At 42.3% G+C, this 15,894-nt stretch overlaps 3 protein-coding genes across 8 annotated transcripts in view; 2 read left to right on the top strand and 1 right to left on the bottom strand.

The window, feature by feature from the left end:
- Positions 1–6,642, top strand: part of med12 (mediator complex subunit 12) — a 28,084-nt gene extending 21,442 nt beyond the window's left edge. The window contains exons 32-42 of one of the 6 annotated variants that reach the window (XM_086084884.1): positions 29–164; positions 780–929; positions 1,922–2,287; positions 2,380–2,515; positions 2,674–2,915; positions 3,193–3,267; positions 4,312–4,541; positions 4,627–4,882; positions 5,735–6,001; positions 6,188–6,269; positions 6,347–6,642. In XM_086084884.1, coding sequence (XP_085941010.1) covers positions 29–164; positions 780–929; positions 1,922–2,287; positions 2,380–2,515; positions 2,674–2,915; positions 3,193–3,267; positions 4,312–4,541; positions 4,627–4,882; positions 5,735–6,001; positions 6,188–6,269; positions 6,347–6,384 — 1,978 coding nt within the window. In that variant the 3' untranslated portion in view covers positions 6,385–6,642. Of the gene's footprint in view, positions 1–28; positions 165–779; positions 930–1,921; positions 2,288–2,379; positions 2,516–2,658; positions 2,916–3,192; positions 3,268–4,311; positions 4,542–4,626; positions 4,883–5,734; positions 6,002–6,187; positions 6,270–6,346 lie in introns of all 6 variants that reach the window. The other 5 variants (XM_086084886.1, XM_086084882.1, XM_086084885.1 and 2 more) reach the window with 5 other exon arrangements.
- Positions 6,643–7,169: 527 nt separating this feature from the next.
- On the bottom strand, positions 7,170–10,041 carry mars2 (methionyl-tRNA synthetase 2, mitochondrial). The gene is made up of 3 exons (XM_086084888.1): positions 9,525–10,041; positions 9,101–9,435; positions 7,170–9,039 (listed from the first exon to the last, which is right to left on the bottom strand). Exons 1-3 carry the CDS (start codon positions 9,787–9,789, stop codon positions 7,852–7,854), a joined length of 1,788 nt encoding a protein of 595 aa, XP_085941014.1. The 5' UTR covers positions 9,790–10,041; the 3' UTR covers positions 7,170–7,851.
- A 261-nt stretch (positions 10,042–10,302) lies between these two features.
- Positions 10,303–15,452, top strand: LOC147168581 (magnesium transporter NIPA2). Its single transcript, XM_086085748.1, has 6 exons — positions 10,303–10,431; positions 10,693–10,825; positions 10,937–10,993; positions 11,299–11,389; positions 12,595–12,755; positions 13,613–15,452. Exons 1-6 carry the CDS (start codon positions 10,390–10,392, stop codon positions 14,203–14,205), a joined length of 1,077 nt encoding a protein of 358 aa, XP_085941874.1. The 5' UTR covers positions 10,303–10,389; the 3' UTR covers positions 14,206–15,452.
- The last annotated feature ends 442 nt before the right edge of the window (positions 15,453–15,894 follow it).

Raw genomic sequence — 15,894 nt, 5'->3', positions numbered from 1 at the left:
CTACCTAACATGATTTTCCTCTCGACAGTGAGCTCTTCACAACCGTGCTGGACATGCTGAGCGTGCTGATTAACGGCACGCTGGCCGCCGACATGTCCAGTATCTCTCAGGGCAGCATGGAGGAGAATAAGAGGGCCTACATGAATCTGGTCAAGAAGCTCAGGGTAAGAAAAACAGTTGGAACTGGTTACATTTTGGTTGCGAGGTAAAATATCTGTAATGTATTCTGATGTGTGACAGCAAAATAAATACTCAACTTTGGATTTGTTTGAATAGAATGACAGAAACGTGCCAAATAATTTTAATAAATTGCATATATAAGTAACATAAATATATTTGAATTAAAACAAGTGTATTCCCTACTTTTACATTTTGACAACATATCCCAAATTATCCATACTCCGCCAATTTATGTATAGTAATTATATCGTCATCTGTAGTTGATTACAATGTTGTAAATCACACTACAAGTCAACAGGATTCTTTAAAATGGTCTACTCAAAACTGTGAGCAGTGGGCCAGTTTATTGTGTGATTTAACACATGAAAAGGATCACTACAAAAGTGATCACTGTATGAATCATTTCATCTTAACTGTACATGCCTATTTGAATAGCATTCGGCATGAAAACTGAAACAATAGAACTTCCGTGGTGCATGTACGAAAAATATATAGCAACATCAGTTTCGGTCCTTTCTCTTGTTGCAACTTAAGTGTTTAAAAGGCATCTTCACCACAAGATTAGCATATTTATACCGTATCTATATTAACGTCCGCAGAAAGAACTTGGGGATCGGCAGTCGGAGAGCTTGGAGAAGGTTCGCCAGCTGCTGCCACTACCCAAGCAAACGCGTGACGTCATCACGTGTGAACCTCAGGGCTCACTCATCGACACCAAGGGGAACAAGATCGCCGGTTTTGAGAAAGAGGTAAGCTGCAATCGAGTGACTCGGGTATCGCCGAGCTCTTATTTTAAACCAGGAATGGGTGAAGTATGGCCAGAGGCGACAAGAACTTTTATATTATCGAGAGTGCTGTAATGTTTTTTTTCCTCCCTAAAATTGTTTTTTTTTTTTTTTTAATCATCTCATTAAATAATTAGTTCTTTCATTTATTGTAAATAATAAAATAAATATAATTTGTCAAATGAACAAATTTATATTCATAACTAGACTAAGTGCAATTTCTGGAGAAATTGCGTGGGAATGCTGAAAGCTGAATGCTAAGATTTGAGCATGTGGAATGCTTATGAAGTAAATTGAGAGAGAAATTATGAAACGATGACCTCCTAATTACTGGACAATGCACTTTACCAACAGTGCCACCGAACTGTATCAGACACCTGGTAATGGTGTTAAGTTATATGTATGGGAGTGGGTGTGAAAAGTGATACTTAGAAAAAGCCCCATTGAAAATGAATGGGGAAAAGTTGACATTTAAGGTTAAATTGTGCGTATACTTTAAGTAATGTGGAATCAGACGATATGTACCCCGGGAGGCGTGAATTTTTGAAGCAAGTTGAAATTTGAACAGTGTAAATCGGAAGTATTATGTGGGAGTTGCAAAAAAGTGTGGAGAATAAAAATCGCAATAACATATGTGGGAATGCATTCCCACAATTATATAATATAAGATTTATATTCCATATGATATTAATTTATATATTTATCTTATTAAGCCATTTTTAAGAATTCAATTAATGCTACAAAAAAAACATTTCAAAATGTGTGTTTGTTGTATTTTTCATACACAATATTTTAACATTCTTCGATACCATTATAACCATTATTGAATTAATTATAAATCCAACAAAATTAGTATGTGTTATTTGAATTTTAACAAACTATTTACATACACATTTTAACCTGACAAACCTGCTTTTGACTGTACTAAAGTTGACTAAATATCCATTTTCCATCAGGGGCTCCAAGTATCGACCAAGCAGAAGATCTCCCCGTGGGACGTCTTCGAAGGTCTCAAACAATCGGCCCCGCTTTCGTGGGGCTGGTTCGGCACGGTGCGCATGGACCGCAAGGTGACCAAATTCGAGGAGCAGCAGCGCTTCCTGCTCTACCACACGCACTTGAAGCCCAAACCGCGCAGCTACTACCTGGAGCCGCTCCCGCTGCCGCCCGAAGAAGAGGAGCCGCTGACGCCCATCTCGCAGGAGCCCGAGAAGAAGATGATGGAGGCGGTGAAGCCGGAGAAGAACGTGCCCACCGTGCCCTCGGATTCCAACAAGAAGAAGTCCAACAAGAAAAAGAAGACGCCATCGGCTAAGACGGATGTTCGGAAAGCTCTTTTTTTCTCTCAATAGAAAGTTAGAAAAGGAGTGCAGCAGGTATTTAACTGAAACTGTCTTGGTTCCCTTTTCAAAAGGATTACGTCAACCGCACGCCTGGTGTGAGCTACGGGACGAGCATGCCACCAGAGCTCATGCAGAATCCTTACAGCAGGTTGCCGTATGGCCAGCAGACCATGGGCATGTACACACAGAACCAGCCGCTACCTCCTGGTCAGTACTTTATACTAGCAACTTGAAAGGAGACATATTATGGGGGAAATTGATTTGTGAAAAAATGCCATAATATGTCTCCTTGATATCATGCTTGCTCCATCATCCCGTATTGCACCCTTATGTGGGTTCTCCTCCCGCAGGAGGACCCGGTTTAGATCCCCCTTACAGACCTACCCGCAACCCCCCAATGAACAAGATGATGACCACGCGGCCCAGCTACCCGGGCATGATGCCCACGATGCAGGGCAACATGCCGGGCATGATGGGTCTGGACAAGCCCTACCAAATGGTGTACAAGCCTCAGCCTAACATGCAGCAGAACCAGATGCTGCGACACCAGCTGCAGGTCAGACTGGTGAGTCAGGCTCCACTGACAGGTCAAACTGCCCCTCACCAGGTAGAGTTCATTCAATGCTCCAGTTAGTAAACTCAAGTAGAAGTAGTAAAGTCGCCGAGAATCTTGGATTAGCTCTCAAGAGCATGAAAATGGTCTTTAAACACTGGGGGAAGTGACTGAATGAAAAGAAAATGGGCGATTGGTCTAAGTGGCTTAAGTCAGTTAAGTAAATTTCAATGCAAAATAAAATCACACTGGTGTTTAAAGACCTCTCAAGTTTGAAGTTTTTCCTTCAAGAATCTTATTTTTATTGCACACTTTGGGTTTGTCGTCTCAGAATCACAGCATGATGGGGCAGCAGATCAGACAAATGGCACCCAACCAACCATACACTTCAATGCAGACATCGCAAGTAAGTCTGATTTCCCGTCTCTTATCTTGCAATTGTGTTAGCCAGCTACTGTAACATGCTAATACATTTCACACACAGTATTTTTCCAAAACAGTGGCTGTCCCTGTAAAAAAAAATTAAAAAAACATTTATACATTTTTTAGCGTTTATTTTTATTTTTTTGGCAGCAGTGTATGAGAGATCAGCCAGGGCTATGTTGAATACAAGTTGATTCACCCACAATTTAAAGCAGATTTGTGAGTAATGATGAAACTTAACTATATTCTAATGCTAATTGCTGCAAAATGGAAACAGATAAAAAAAAAAAAAATTAAATCCTGATGAAAGGAGAGACTCTAATCTTTCTTTTGGTTGGTTCCGTGTTTTTATAGCAATAGAACACAGTATTCTGTGGGCCTTGCAAAATCCAGTAAAACAGCCGGGAGCGAAGAGGTTGCTTCAGTGAAAATGGCTGGGAGTGAACTCAGTTGCTAACCAAAACAGCAGCACTAAAGCACGTAAACAGTCTGTGCATTAAGTTTTATGCCAAGCTTTATAAGGCCTACTCATCTTGTAGTATGGGACAGTATAAGGCCTGGTGTAATCGTAACCAAGCCACATCTGCCATCTAGTGGTGAATAGTGATATTACAACTTAAACAATAGTAAATTTTTCTTTCCAATATTTTTGTTAAATATTTTAAGGTTTATTGTTGTTGTTTTTTACTGGGATTTCCCCCCTCCCTACAATTAAACCCAATTTTCATGAAAAATCTATATTAAATCTTTACCAGCACTCTGTGGAAATAAAATAAATAAACTCTGAGTGGGGTGCCAGTTGCCCATCACTGTCCTTTACAATAATAGTGGGGGATTACATAATTTATATCAGTAATATTTTCATATATGAATGCAAAAATATGTTTGTAAAATATAAAAGCTTCTTTCAGCATCGAGTAAATAAAAGCCCCCAGGCAACTGTTTGCAAAAATAGAATGTATTTTATAAAATGTTCCACCATGGTCCTGTTTTCCGGATCATTCATCATCTCGTGTCGTTTGTCCAGAATTTATCTCAGGGCTACACGTCATACGGCTCACACATGGGGATGCAGCCGCACCCGTCCCAAGGTGGCGCCATAGTTCCCTCCTCTTACGGGAACCAGAACTTCCAAGGCGCCCACCCGGGAGCCAACCCGGCCGTGGTGGATCCTCTGAGGCAAATGCAGCAGAGGCCCAGTGGTTACGTTCACCAGCAGGCGCCGGGGTACGCGCACAACATGCAAAACGCACAAAGGTCAGTTTGTCACGCTGCTTACCATGCTTACCTCGCTTGATGAATACGCACGTTTACATCGTTAACGTGTGCCGTCCGTCTTTAGGTTTGCCCACCAGCCCATCCAGCAGAATCCCGTCATGCACGGTCTCAGTCACATGGGAGCCCAGGGCGGCCCTCCGGGCATGAGGCCCAATCAGATGCTGACAGAACAGCAACAGCAGCAGCAGCAACAACAACAGCAGCAGCAGCAGCAACAGCAGCAGCAGCAACAACAACAGCAGCAGCAGCAACAACAGCAACAGGCAGCAGCACAACAACAGCAGCAGCAGCAGCAGTACCTCAGACAGCAAGCACTCAGAGTACGTAGCTCACTAAAAGAAGCCACAACACGGGGTTCCTGCGGATCCTTAAAACGTCTGAAAAGACATTGAATCTAAAAATAACACCTAAATTGGCAGTAAAATGTTAACATGTGACGAGTAGGATTTTATGATCATCTGTATATATGTACATTAGGGGTGTCAAAATGAGTGTGTTAATTTAAAGTTCCTTTAACGCCACAAATTGTTTTAAATGTGCGATTAATTGGAAATTGAAAAGCCTGTGCTGGAGGAATTCCAGTCGCAATGCAGTAGACACATCCATGTCAAGATTTTGCAGTAATAAATTAAATAATAATGCATATTTTTGTGGAGACTGGGGTGAAGTTGTTTTTTTACAATTTTAAAAAAAATTGCAAAATTTCACAATTTATTTCATGTTAAAGATTAGATAGCTCTTAAAATGAACAGAAAAATGCACTGAGCTGTCACCAATGTCTTACAAGTGCAATTATGCCATCTAGTAGCAGAAAATGACCTCAACATAAATCAATCTTACACTACAGTACAATACATCTTTTTAATTTTAATTCATTTTATGAAGTATGAAATTACTGTATCAATGACTAAAAGACACAGCCAAATTTCTATGTTTAACATTTTTTTCCCTCCACTTTTATGTTAACAAGAGTATGAAAACTTAGGGGAAAAAAATATTTTATTGTGCATTTAGGACAGATATAAAATTTGCGATTAATCGTCAGTTAACTATTGAAGTCATGCGATTAATTACAATTTAAAAAATTAAATCGCCTGACAGACTGACACCCCTAATATATATATTGTTTATTGTCATTTTTCTTTGATATATTATGTGCAAATGTGTCCCAGCAGCAGCAACAGGCCCAACAAGCTCAACAACAACAACAACAGCAGCAGCAGCAACAGCAAGTCCAGTCCCAGCAGGTCCCTCCTCAGCAGCAAGTTCCTCAGCAGCAGCAGCAGCAGCAACAACAACAACAACAGCAGCAGCAGCAGCAGCAGCAACAACAACAGCAGCAGCAGGTGTCAGGCGTGCCTCCACCAGGGCAGCAACAGAACCAGGGCCTGGGCATGCAGCCACTGCCTCCACAGCAACCCATGGTACGACCCAGCACAGTAAGACTCGACACAGTGTGTACGTGTTTGTGTGTCCAGTGTTATGTTTTTATTTTGTGGCTTTATGATCCGTGGCTTCTCTATCAGAGAAACGCATTCAAGTGTTAAACGGAAAATTTAATGTAAAGCTGCACCTGCTGCTTTTACACTTAACAGTATTATCATATATGTGTACTCACCTTTTAGTTCCCGCGTCAGGGCATGCAGCAGACGCAGCAACAGCAGCAGACGGCCGCTCTGGTCAGACAACTGCAACAGCAGCTCTCAAGTAAGTCCCGTTCTTCTTCCCTGATTGTCTCATCTCCAAACACGTCTTTGTAAGCAACTGTTTTTGTTTGTTTTTAGATACACAACCAGGACAGAGCACCAATTCCTATTACTGACCATGAAAGCGCATAGCTGTGAGCGCGCCTGTATGTGAAGAGGCACAAAACTGGCGGGAGGTCTGAGGCCGACGATGGGAAAATGGAAACCGTAGGAATATGGAGGCCAAGATAGAAATGGGAAAGTCTATGTAAAATAAAAAAAAATCTGAAAAGATAACAATAATGCTTTTTTTTTCCCCCTCTTGTATTTTATTTCACTTTGTACAATTTTTTTTTCCAGTTTTGTGTATTTCTCATTAAATCATGTCAAGTTTTTGTCTTGTAATGTCTTGTTTGCTACCTGTATTATGTATTTAAGTTTAAAAAAAATATGTGAAATGAAAACTTTGATAAAAATCAAGACAAAAAAAAATATTTCTTGTCTCAAACAGCCCAGAAAATGTTTGTAAATATTTTTTTCCCCCCACCGGACACTTTTACCCATACAAATAGCCAAATACATCCTCTGTTGGACATTTGTACATGCTTAACTCTTTTACTGCCACACATTCTCCAAAAAACAACCCCCGACAGTGCCAGCCGATTTCAGGCATTTACATAAACATGGCGGGTACCACATGTAAGATCGCGTTAAATTCTTTCATTAGAAAAGTATGTTTCTACCTTATTCCGTTCTTCAGCACCACCATTTGAAAATTGGAAATTTGAAAAGATAAGGAGAAAACAAGCTTTTTGTGAAAAGATACATTTTCTGCACAACAGTGACTTTGACACTAAAAAAATTATCTTCGTGAGGCTCTGTGAATTCGATGTAATGTGACAAAAGGCTTTGATCATTCACGTCATCCTTGAAAACGTTTTATTTCATCAGATTCGTCATGTTTCAGTGTAATTTCATACTACCGGGAGCCCATTGAAAAGAGATACAATGCTGCCATCTGCTGGCCATAGTTAGTGGGTGTTGTGGGATTTTACAACTCCAATGACAAGGCAGCGCTGCACAGACGTTGCACTGCCCATTGAGAAAAAACAACAACCTGTAAACGTCGTTAAACGTTTTTGGCGGTAAAAGAGTAAAATGGTCGCAACATTAAGCACACATTTTTTGAAAATAGGATTTCAGCCACAATTATGTAAGCGTTTTGATATTCTCCACACACTTTTTTTTTTTAACGCACAAAACATGCTGTTGTTCACAATATTTCCCATTATGCTTACGTATTTGTGGCACAGTAGATGTATGGCTGCTGACTCGAAAGTACCTTGACTCGAGCATCGTGAATGTCTTTTTGTTGTTGTTGACATTTTCTTTCCTCCCATTTAACTTTTTATGCAAAAACTGAACCAGCTTTAACAACCTTGTGTCAGCAGTCTTCCTCATGATTGTGTAGTACGATGACCAGTCTGTCTTCTTGGAGTCCATTTTATGAGATATGAACTGTCGTTGACAGCCATAATGTATTTCGACTTGAGTTTCTGTACTGTTTTGAGTTTTTTTCTTATTTTCTCTACAGTACTTGTGGTTTAGTTGGTTTGCCTTGAGATAGCCTGCTTTTTAATTTTCTTTGGCTTCTCCTTAGCTCCACTGGGCCACTCCAGGCGATTAAAAAGCACGCCCATATCGCGTCCGAGCGTTCTTCCTCGGAAGGGGCAGTCTTTGCCGCGGTAGCTCGGCAGGAAGTCCAGGTCGGTCCATTTCCTCTCATGGGGTCCAACGCCGAGCCTGGACAGCAGCTTGTCGGCTACTCGCGGCACGACGGGCTGCAGGAGCGTCCCGTAAATCCTCAGACATTCCAGCGAGACGTGGACGATGGCGTCCAGCCAGCGTCGGTCTCCGCTGTCCTTTGTGTTCAACTTCCAAGGCGCGTGGCGTTGAACGAAGCCGTTGGTTTGTCGAACGCAGGAAGCGATGGCCTCCAGGGCTTTGTATACATGCAGGGTTTCGTAGTGACGCTCCACCGACGTTTGGAGTTTTTCCACTGCGTTCAGCATGCGGTAGTCTTCCGGCACCGCCCTCCCGTCCCACTCGTTGGGGAAGGACGGAGGGCAGAATGGCGGGTAGGTCTGTGTTGGGTTGAGAGCGGGAGCGGTGCAGCGGTTGAGGAGGCCGCCCAAGGAGTCGGCCAGCTCCGCGTTGAGCACCTTGGTGACTTTGTGATCGGTGTAGTTGCAGTCGGAATCGGGCACGCCTTGACGCAGCAGGAAGTAGCGCAAACCGTCGGTGGTGAACACCTGCGAGCGCTCAAGGGGGTCCACCACGTTGCCCAGACTTTTAGACATCTTGGTCCCTTTGACTGTCCAGTGCGAGTGCACGTGTATGCGCCGCGGCGGCGGGAGTCCCGCCCCGAGGAGGAAAGCTGGCCAATAGACGGCGTGGAATTTCAGGATATCTTTTCCTACAACGTGGCGGGCCACGTTCCACCAATGGTTGTGGTTGTCGGGGTAACCGACCACCGTGAGGTAGTTGACCAGAGCGTCCAGCCACACGTAGACGGTGTGGTCGGGATCCCCCGGCACGGGAATCCCCCACTGGAGGCGGCTTCTTTGGCGGGACACAGAGAGATCCGGAAGGTCGTCCTTCAGCCACTGGAGAACATCCTGGAGGAAACGCTCGGGCTGGATGACGTTGGGGGTTTTCTGGAGCCAGTCGAGCAGTTGAGTCCGAAATGCTGACAAACGGAACATGTAGTTCTCTTCTTCCAGCCACTCCACCTGACAAACAGAAATGTTAAAAATAGGAACGTTTGTCTTTAAACCAAACTAGGCAACTCACCTTATGACCACTCTCCAGCGACACCTTGACAGCCTGGCCCGTGGTGTCAACGCTGTCCGTCACCTGCACCGACGTGAGGAAGCTCTCATCCGGCGTGGAGTACCAGCCCTCGTAGCGTCCCTTGTAGATGAGCCCTTTGTCGCGCAGCGTGCACCAAAAGTGCTCCACGGCCCGCCGATGCCTCTCTTCGGTGGTTCTGATGTAGTCCGTGAAGGACACGTCGCAGCTACCGAAGAGTCGCTGGAATCTCTGGGATACGCCCGTGCAGAAAGTCGAGGGGTCTTCTCCTGCTGCATCGGCCGCTTGTTGGATTTTTAAACCGTGCTCATCTGTGCCTGAAATGGAAAGACGCACAACGCCCACTATAAAGGCCAGTACTTTCTGCAGTTGAGTAGCAGGACCAGGGTGCGATTAATTGAAGTACCTGTTGCAAATCTCGAGTTGAATCCCCGTAGATGTTTGTATCTGTGCATGCAGTCGGCTAAAAGTGCCGAATACAGGTGGCCCAGATGAGGAGAGGCATTGACATAGAAGATGGGGGTAGTTATGTAGCTCCTTTCCTCATTGCACACATCGCTGCTTGTGCGTCTAATCCTACGTTGAGTTGACAGTGGGGATAAAAAGGCGCTTTGTTGCCAGCTGCCAACAGTTTTGCAGCTTCTGGTGATGAAGCGTAAAGGCGTCCTCATTTTTCAATGGTAGTCCTGCTGTGGAGGTATTGTTTTGCTAAATGCTAATGGCTCGTTTAGCTAAAGTCAACATACTTAACATAGAAAGACTCGCGTGAGCTACATGATCACCGGAACGTCACAATTAAACGCGATTTAAGTCATCGAATATTGTAATGCTTACAAAGAAGCGCGTTCCAACAAACTATAAAAACAAACTATAAGTGATCACGTTTGCAGCAGTTCTCAAGGTTGGGTCTTCTTCCGCATGCAAGGCAATATCTTCCAATCAAATCGATGAGCATGACCTCTAACGAGCCAATCAAATTGCGCTGTGAACGCCTTGGTGCGTTCAGGGCCCATGTATGATTCGGAAATCTTAATTTCGTCTGAACGGTGATATATTACATCTTCACCGTCTTGAAATACAAACAAAGAAAATAAACCTTGTAATATTTAGACTTTATTTAAGTAAAGTTATAACATTTCTCCATGAATCGTGGTAGGAGTTTAATACAAATTCAACGTTAGCTTGCAACGCTAACGTAACTTTACTGTCACGGGTCACATGACCAACCACTCAGGCAGGTCGTAGCGGTCCGTGGAGTCTCGCTGCCGCTAATGACGGCGACGAAGACGGATGGAGTCGACTTGACCACCGAGGTACACTAATTTTGTACTTCCTAGTATTCTCTATGACCGGGTTAGGGTCCACTTCGAGGCTTCAAACTTCCTTGCTAAATGTTTGTTTTTGCCGACTCGTGACTTACTCGACGCCACCCAAAAAGTAGTTGGAGTTCATTCGCCTCGCGGGGCCGTCATGTGATGTACAAACATGGCTTGTGTGTTCGTCGAGGGAAGTGGAAAGTGTTTTTTTCTGTCAAAAAATCCATTGTTCTCATCTGTTGTTGAGTATTGCCTTAGATGGAAGCGGGTCGCGTGGACTTCTACATTGGCCTCTCTCTGGCCGTGTCCTCCAGTCTTTTTATCGGCGCAAGTTTCATCCTGAAGAAAAAAGGTTTGCTGCGATTGGCCAGCAAAGGATCCATGCGAGCAGGTACGTCTCTTCCTTCCATCAATCCATCCATCCTATATATACCTTTTATCCTAGCAGTAGAAGTATCATCATCATCATCATCATCATCATTATAGTTTATTGTCTCTCAAGGTCAAGGTGGCTATGCTTACCTGAAAGAATGGCTGTGGTGGGCGGGGCTTATTTCAAGTAAGTGATTGACCAGTTGAGACCAGTTGTTCCCATACTTGTACTTTTTACACCAATCACCTCCTCACAAAACACTTACTTACCTCTCCAAATACCACCACAATAAATAAACAAATAGAGTAAATACAAATATGTGGCAAAAAGTTCAAAACAACTTATCTGTACTTAGGCATTGATTCTTTCATAGGATACTTGGACCAGGATAGTCAGTTGACGTTATGATTTGGTGGCGCTCCGACGTTATCTTCCATTTTATTTGATCTTCTTCTGTGCGCACACATCCAACCAAACTGATCATGTTGCAGTGGGAACCGGAGAGGCCGCCAACTTCGCCGCGTACGCTTTTGCACCAGCCACGCTCGTCACCCCTCTGGGAGCTTTGAGTGTGCTCGTGAGGTACGTCACCACGCAGTATTTACAAGAAGTTGTGTGAATGCTGACTTCTGAAACGCGGGTTGATGCGTAACGCCGTTACAGAATATCGTAGCAGTCCCAAGTTATTGGGAAACTAATACAGTATTTCGCAAAGGCGGTGAGTGTTACAGGAATCTGAAGTTCTAACGTCTTCTGACATCATTGAGTTTCTTTTCCTGATCAACTTTATTCTCATAAAAGGACAATTTTGTAATATTGCGGCAATAAATGGAGGCTTTATTCCCCTATTTTGAGAATATTGTTAGTGTAAAACAAAAATGTTCGGAGTATTACAACGCTTTGCTAAAAACAAAAAATACAACTTGATAGTTGTAATTATTAATGCATTTTCTTGTCATAATTCTATTGTAAATTGTAAAATTATTATTTATTTATTTTTCCTGGCAATATTATGTTCTATACTAATTTTATTACTTTATTCTCAGAAAATTGTATTTCCCGCTACCGTAACCAATTTTATTCCGTTATTTATTTCTGTAAAAATTTTACTTTATTCTCCTAATTTTTTTTACCTTAATTATGACTTTACACATATAATATAAAAAAATATTAAATACCAATTTATTTCATTGTATTCATCATATTACTCGAACAACTTCATTGCAATACATTACTTCGACCATATTCTTGTATTACAACTTTATCATCATAAAAAAAATTTTTTTTTAAAGACATCATCATTCATGCAATTATATAAAATATTGTGACTTCATTTTTGTGAAAAAAAAGTTTCTAATATTACATGACTATTCTCATAATTCTACTATATTATACTTGTAGTAAAATTTAAAAAAAATTCTTGTAATCTTATGATTTTATTCGGTTAAGTCCCATATTTTATTAATGTAAAATTATAACTTTGGTCTTGGAAAAATTATACTTGTTTTCATGTTACCATGTATTTTTTTTATTTGTAAAATTATATGCTATGTATTGTCAGAATTTTTTTTTTTTCGACTACTTCAATCATTATTGTATTATTATTTTCCTGTTTTCATTACTCCAATAATACATCATTAACAACACACAGATCTGATTTTATTCTAGTAGTATTTTGACTTTCAGTGTTGCTCTAATAGTGTGTCAGCATTCAAGCGCCCTTTAAAAAAAATAAAAAACTTTACAAGTCGAGGGGAAGATATTTTTGAGAACACTTTTGTGCGCAGCGCCGTGCTGTCGTCGTACTTCCTCAACGAGCGTCTGAACATACACGGCAAGATGGGCTGCCTGCTGTGCGTGCTGGGCTCCACCGTCATGGTGGTGCACGCCCCCCAAGAGGAGGAGGTGGCCTCCCTCAGCGCCATGGCGGAGAAACTAAAAGATCCGGGTGAGAAGCGTGCTTAACGAACACCGTCGAGAGAATACATTGTAGAATACAAGCAGAGGTGGCAAATCCAGGTCCAGAAAGTAGAAACCCTGCCACAGTTTGGCTTTAGCCCCTGATGCTAGCTAGCGAACCCACTTCAACCTGCATCGTAGACAAGTGGCAGTACCACACCACCACCTCGAGCCCGCTCCCTAGCAGGTAAATGCGCACAAATGTAGCTAGCTAGATAGCGCCTGGGGCTAAATGCCACAGTTTGGCTTTAGCCCCAGATGCTAGCTAGCTTGCTAGCTCCCTAGCGGGTAAATGAGCACCAATGTAGCTCGCTAGATAGCACCTGGCGCTAAATGCCACAGTTTGGCTTATGCCCCAGATGCTAGCTAGACTGCTAGCTCTCTAGCACTTAAATGAGCACCAAAGGAGCTAGCACCTGTGGCTAAAGCCAAAACTGTGGCAGGGTTTCTAGTTTCTGGACCTGGATTTGCCACCTCCAAATACAAGACGGGGGACGGAACCATCTACAAATACTTTGTTGCTGTACTTGAGTAGATTTTTCTGGTATCGTATAGAATGGACAGTAAGAAAGTAGAAGTACCACCAAATATTTATGCTTTAGCATTCGTGAATTCACATAATTTTCTGCCATCTTGTAGCGTCTTTGTGCCAAGGAAGTATGTTGAAGTGAGTTGAGGAGTGTTATTCAGTCAAAAGTACCAGTTGCCAAGTTGCCGCCATTTTATGGCATCTATATGCAATTTTAAACCATTTTGTGGCTTGTGCTAATTATGCAGGGACTTTGGCTTTAGCTTTGCTACCTGTGCATAATATTAATTTTTTTTCTGTAATGCTCCCCCCTCCAGGTTTCATTGTGTTTGCTGTGTGCGTTGTGGGTAGCAGCCTGGTGCTTATCTTCGCCGTGGCGCCGCGCTTCGGACAGAAGAACGTGCTGGTCTACATCATGATCTGCTCCGTCATCGGCTCCCTGTCCGTGTCTTGCGTCAAAGGCCTGGGCATCGGCATTAAGGAACTGGTCGCCGGCACCGCCGTGCTGGAAGATCCCCTCTTCTGGTGCTTGCTGGTCTGCCTGATGCTGTGCGTCGGCATCCAGATCAGCTACCTGAACAAGGCCCTGGACATTTTCAACACTTCTATCGTCACGCCCATCTACTACGTGTTCTTCACCACGTCCGTCATGGCCTGCTCCGCCATCCTCTTCAAGGAGTGGCTGCGCATGAGCGCCGGGGCCGTGGTGGGCACCATCAGCGGCTTCCTCACCATCGTGCTGGGCATTTTCCTGCTGCACGCCTTCAGGGACATCACTTTCAGCTGGGACTCCATGCCATGCTACCTGAGGAAGAGGCCTCGGGACCTATGCTGGGGGCCCCAGCCTTACGCTGCCCTCCCCTGCCAGGACAGCCTTCCCGAGGGGCAGGTGAAACCGCCTTTAACATAAAACAATTGAGAAACACTGGGTTAAATAAGTAACTCAGTCTCATTGACCCAATGTGGTTTCTTTTTTTACCCACAAAATTGTGTTGTCAACACACAGAATTGGGTTGTTTTTTGGGAGAGTTATTTTATTCAAACCACCTTTTTGGTTAAATAGCCCAAGAAGTTGGGTTATTTTTGACCCAACTGTTTTTTAACCCACAAAATTGAGTTGTTTTGTGTTTTATTCATTTGACCTAATGTTTTGGGTTTGATCAACAACCGAAAAAGTTTTTGATCTAATTTGAGTTATTTTTTACCCAAATTTAAAAAAAATGGGGAAAAAATAAACCAAAAAGTAGGGTCAGGCTTTTTTGACCCAATTTGGATTATTTTTGGACCAACTGTTTTTAGCCCACAAAATTGGGTTGTTTTTAAGGTTATTCATTTGACCCAACTTTTTGGGTTATTTAACTGACCCAACTTTTTGGGTTATTTAACCCAAAAAGTTGGGTCAGTCTCTTTTGACCCAATTTGGGTTATTTTTGACCCAACTGTTTTTAACCCACAAAATTTAGTTGTTTTGTGGGTTATTCATCTGACTTAACTTTTTGGTTTTGATGACTAACCCAAAAAATTGTGTCACTCCTTTTTACCCACACTCTTAAAAAACAGTTTGGTCAAAAATTACCCAACTATGGGTAAAAAAATGGACCAATCCTCTACTTGGGTCCATTTAATTAAACTTTGAGTCAAGAAATGGGTCTTTCAGCGTAAAACAACTGATACATATTGGTCAGATCCTTTACTTGGGTAAACAAAAAAAGGGTCATTTTGTATAAAACAACCCCGAAAGTTAGGTCAAATTGAGCCATGAAGAGGATCGTCCATTTGTGATGCATAATTGAGTTATTTTTGTCCCAACTGTTTTTTAGAGTGCAATTTGTTATTTTTGACCCAACAGTTTTTAGCCCACAGAATGTTGTTGTTTTGTGGCTTATTCATTTGACCTTACTTTTTGGGTTTGACGAATAACCCAATCAGTACACCTCAGACCTCAGTGTATTTCTTCCTTTGTTACCTGCTCATTATTGCTTTTGAATTCACTTTCTCCAACTGTCATGACACCGAAACACGCACTGAACAGAGGAGGTGACTGTCTTTTCTGCTTTTAAGTGTCACTAAATTCAAGTGAATATGCTTCTTCATCTCTTGCTGCCGGCCTGTCAAGATACGTTTTCAAAAGAGTAAACACAAGAGTTGATCCTGTGATGCTGGCTGAAATGTGGTCTTGTGAGGAGCGCGGAATTTAAGGCATGTTTCCCTAACACTCGAAATTCTTTAGGCTTTAATTCAGTCTTATTTATAGAGGACTTTAAAGCACAACCATAGTTTAAATAGTTACAATGTGTTGCACATGAATTACATTTGAATATTAATAATGTTAAGATTAATAAGTTTTATCCCCTTAGGAATTGAAGGCATTGAGGTTTGACTGTTGCTGTTTCTCGTTTTAGAATGTGACACTTTTTCTCATTTTATCACCTGTAATTAGTTCTCTTGCATCCCTTTGTCAGAGCACTGGTTTATTTAAGTTCAAGCAGGATAAATGCATATTGTAGCTCCTCAAATGGTTGTCCACACTGGAAAACCTACTGTGATTCAGATTTTAGGTCTTGAGGTGAGAAAGTGTTGGAATTCCAGTTGTTGGTGA

The sequence above is a fragment of the Leptonotus elevatus genome, chromosome 9, assembly GCF_054856555.1.
Source record: "Leptonotus elevatus isolate MCC_2025b chromosome 9, RoL_Lele_1.0, whole genome shotgun sequence".
NCBI classification, from domain to species: domain Eukaryota; kingdom Metazoa; phylum Chordata; class Actinopteri; order Syngnathiformes; family Syngnathidae; genus Leptonotus; species Leptonotus elevatus.
The sequence above is the reverse complement of the archived record's forward strand: the minus strand, read 5'-3'. Positions and strand labels throughout refer to the sequence as shown.

Bases quoted from the DNA above. Each gene is read 5' to 3' on its own strand.
- mars2 (XM_086084888.1), bottom strand. From the start codon at position 9,789: ATGAGGACGCCTTTACGCTTCATCACCAGAAGCTGCAAAACTGTTGGC. The intron at 9,436-9,524 runs GTACTTCAATTA...TTTCCATTTCAG, and splicing joins CAACTCGAGATTTGCAACAG to GCACAGATGAGCACGGTTTA. The intron at 9,040-9,100 runs GTGAGTTGCCTA...TCTGTTTGTCAG, and splicing joins CGCTGGAGAGTGGTCATAAG to GTGGAGTGGCTGGAAGAAGA.
- LOC147168581 (XM_086085748.1), top strand. From the start codon at position 10,390: ATGACGGCGACGAAGACGGATGGAGTCGACTTGACCACCGAG. The intron at 10,432-10,692 runs GTACACTAATTT...GTATTGCCTTAG, and splicing joins GAGTCGACTTGACCACCGAG to ATGGAAGCGGGTCGCGTGGA. The intron at 10,994-11,298 runs GTAAGTGATTGA...ATCATGTTGCAG, and splicing joins GTGGGCGGGGCTTATTTCAA to TGGGAACCGGAGAGGCCGCC.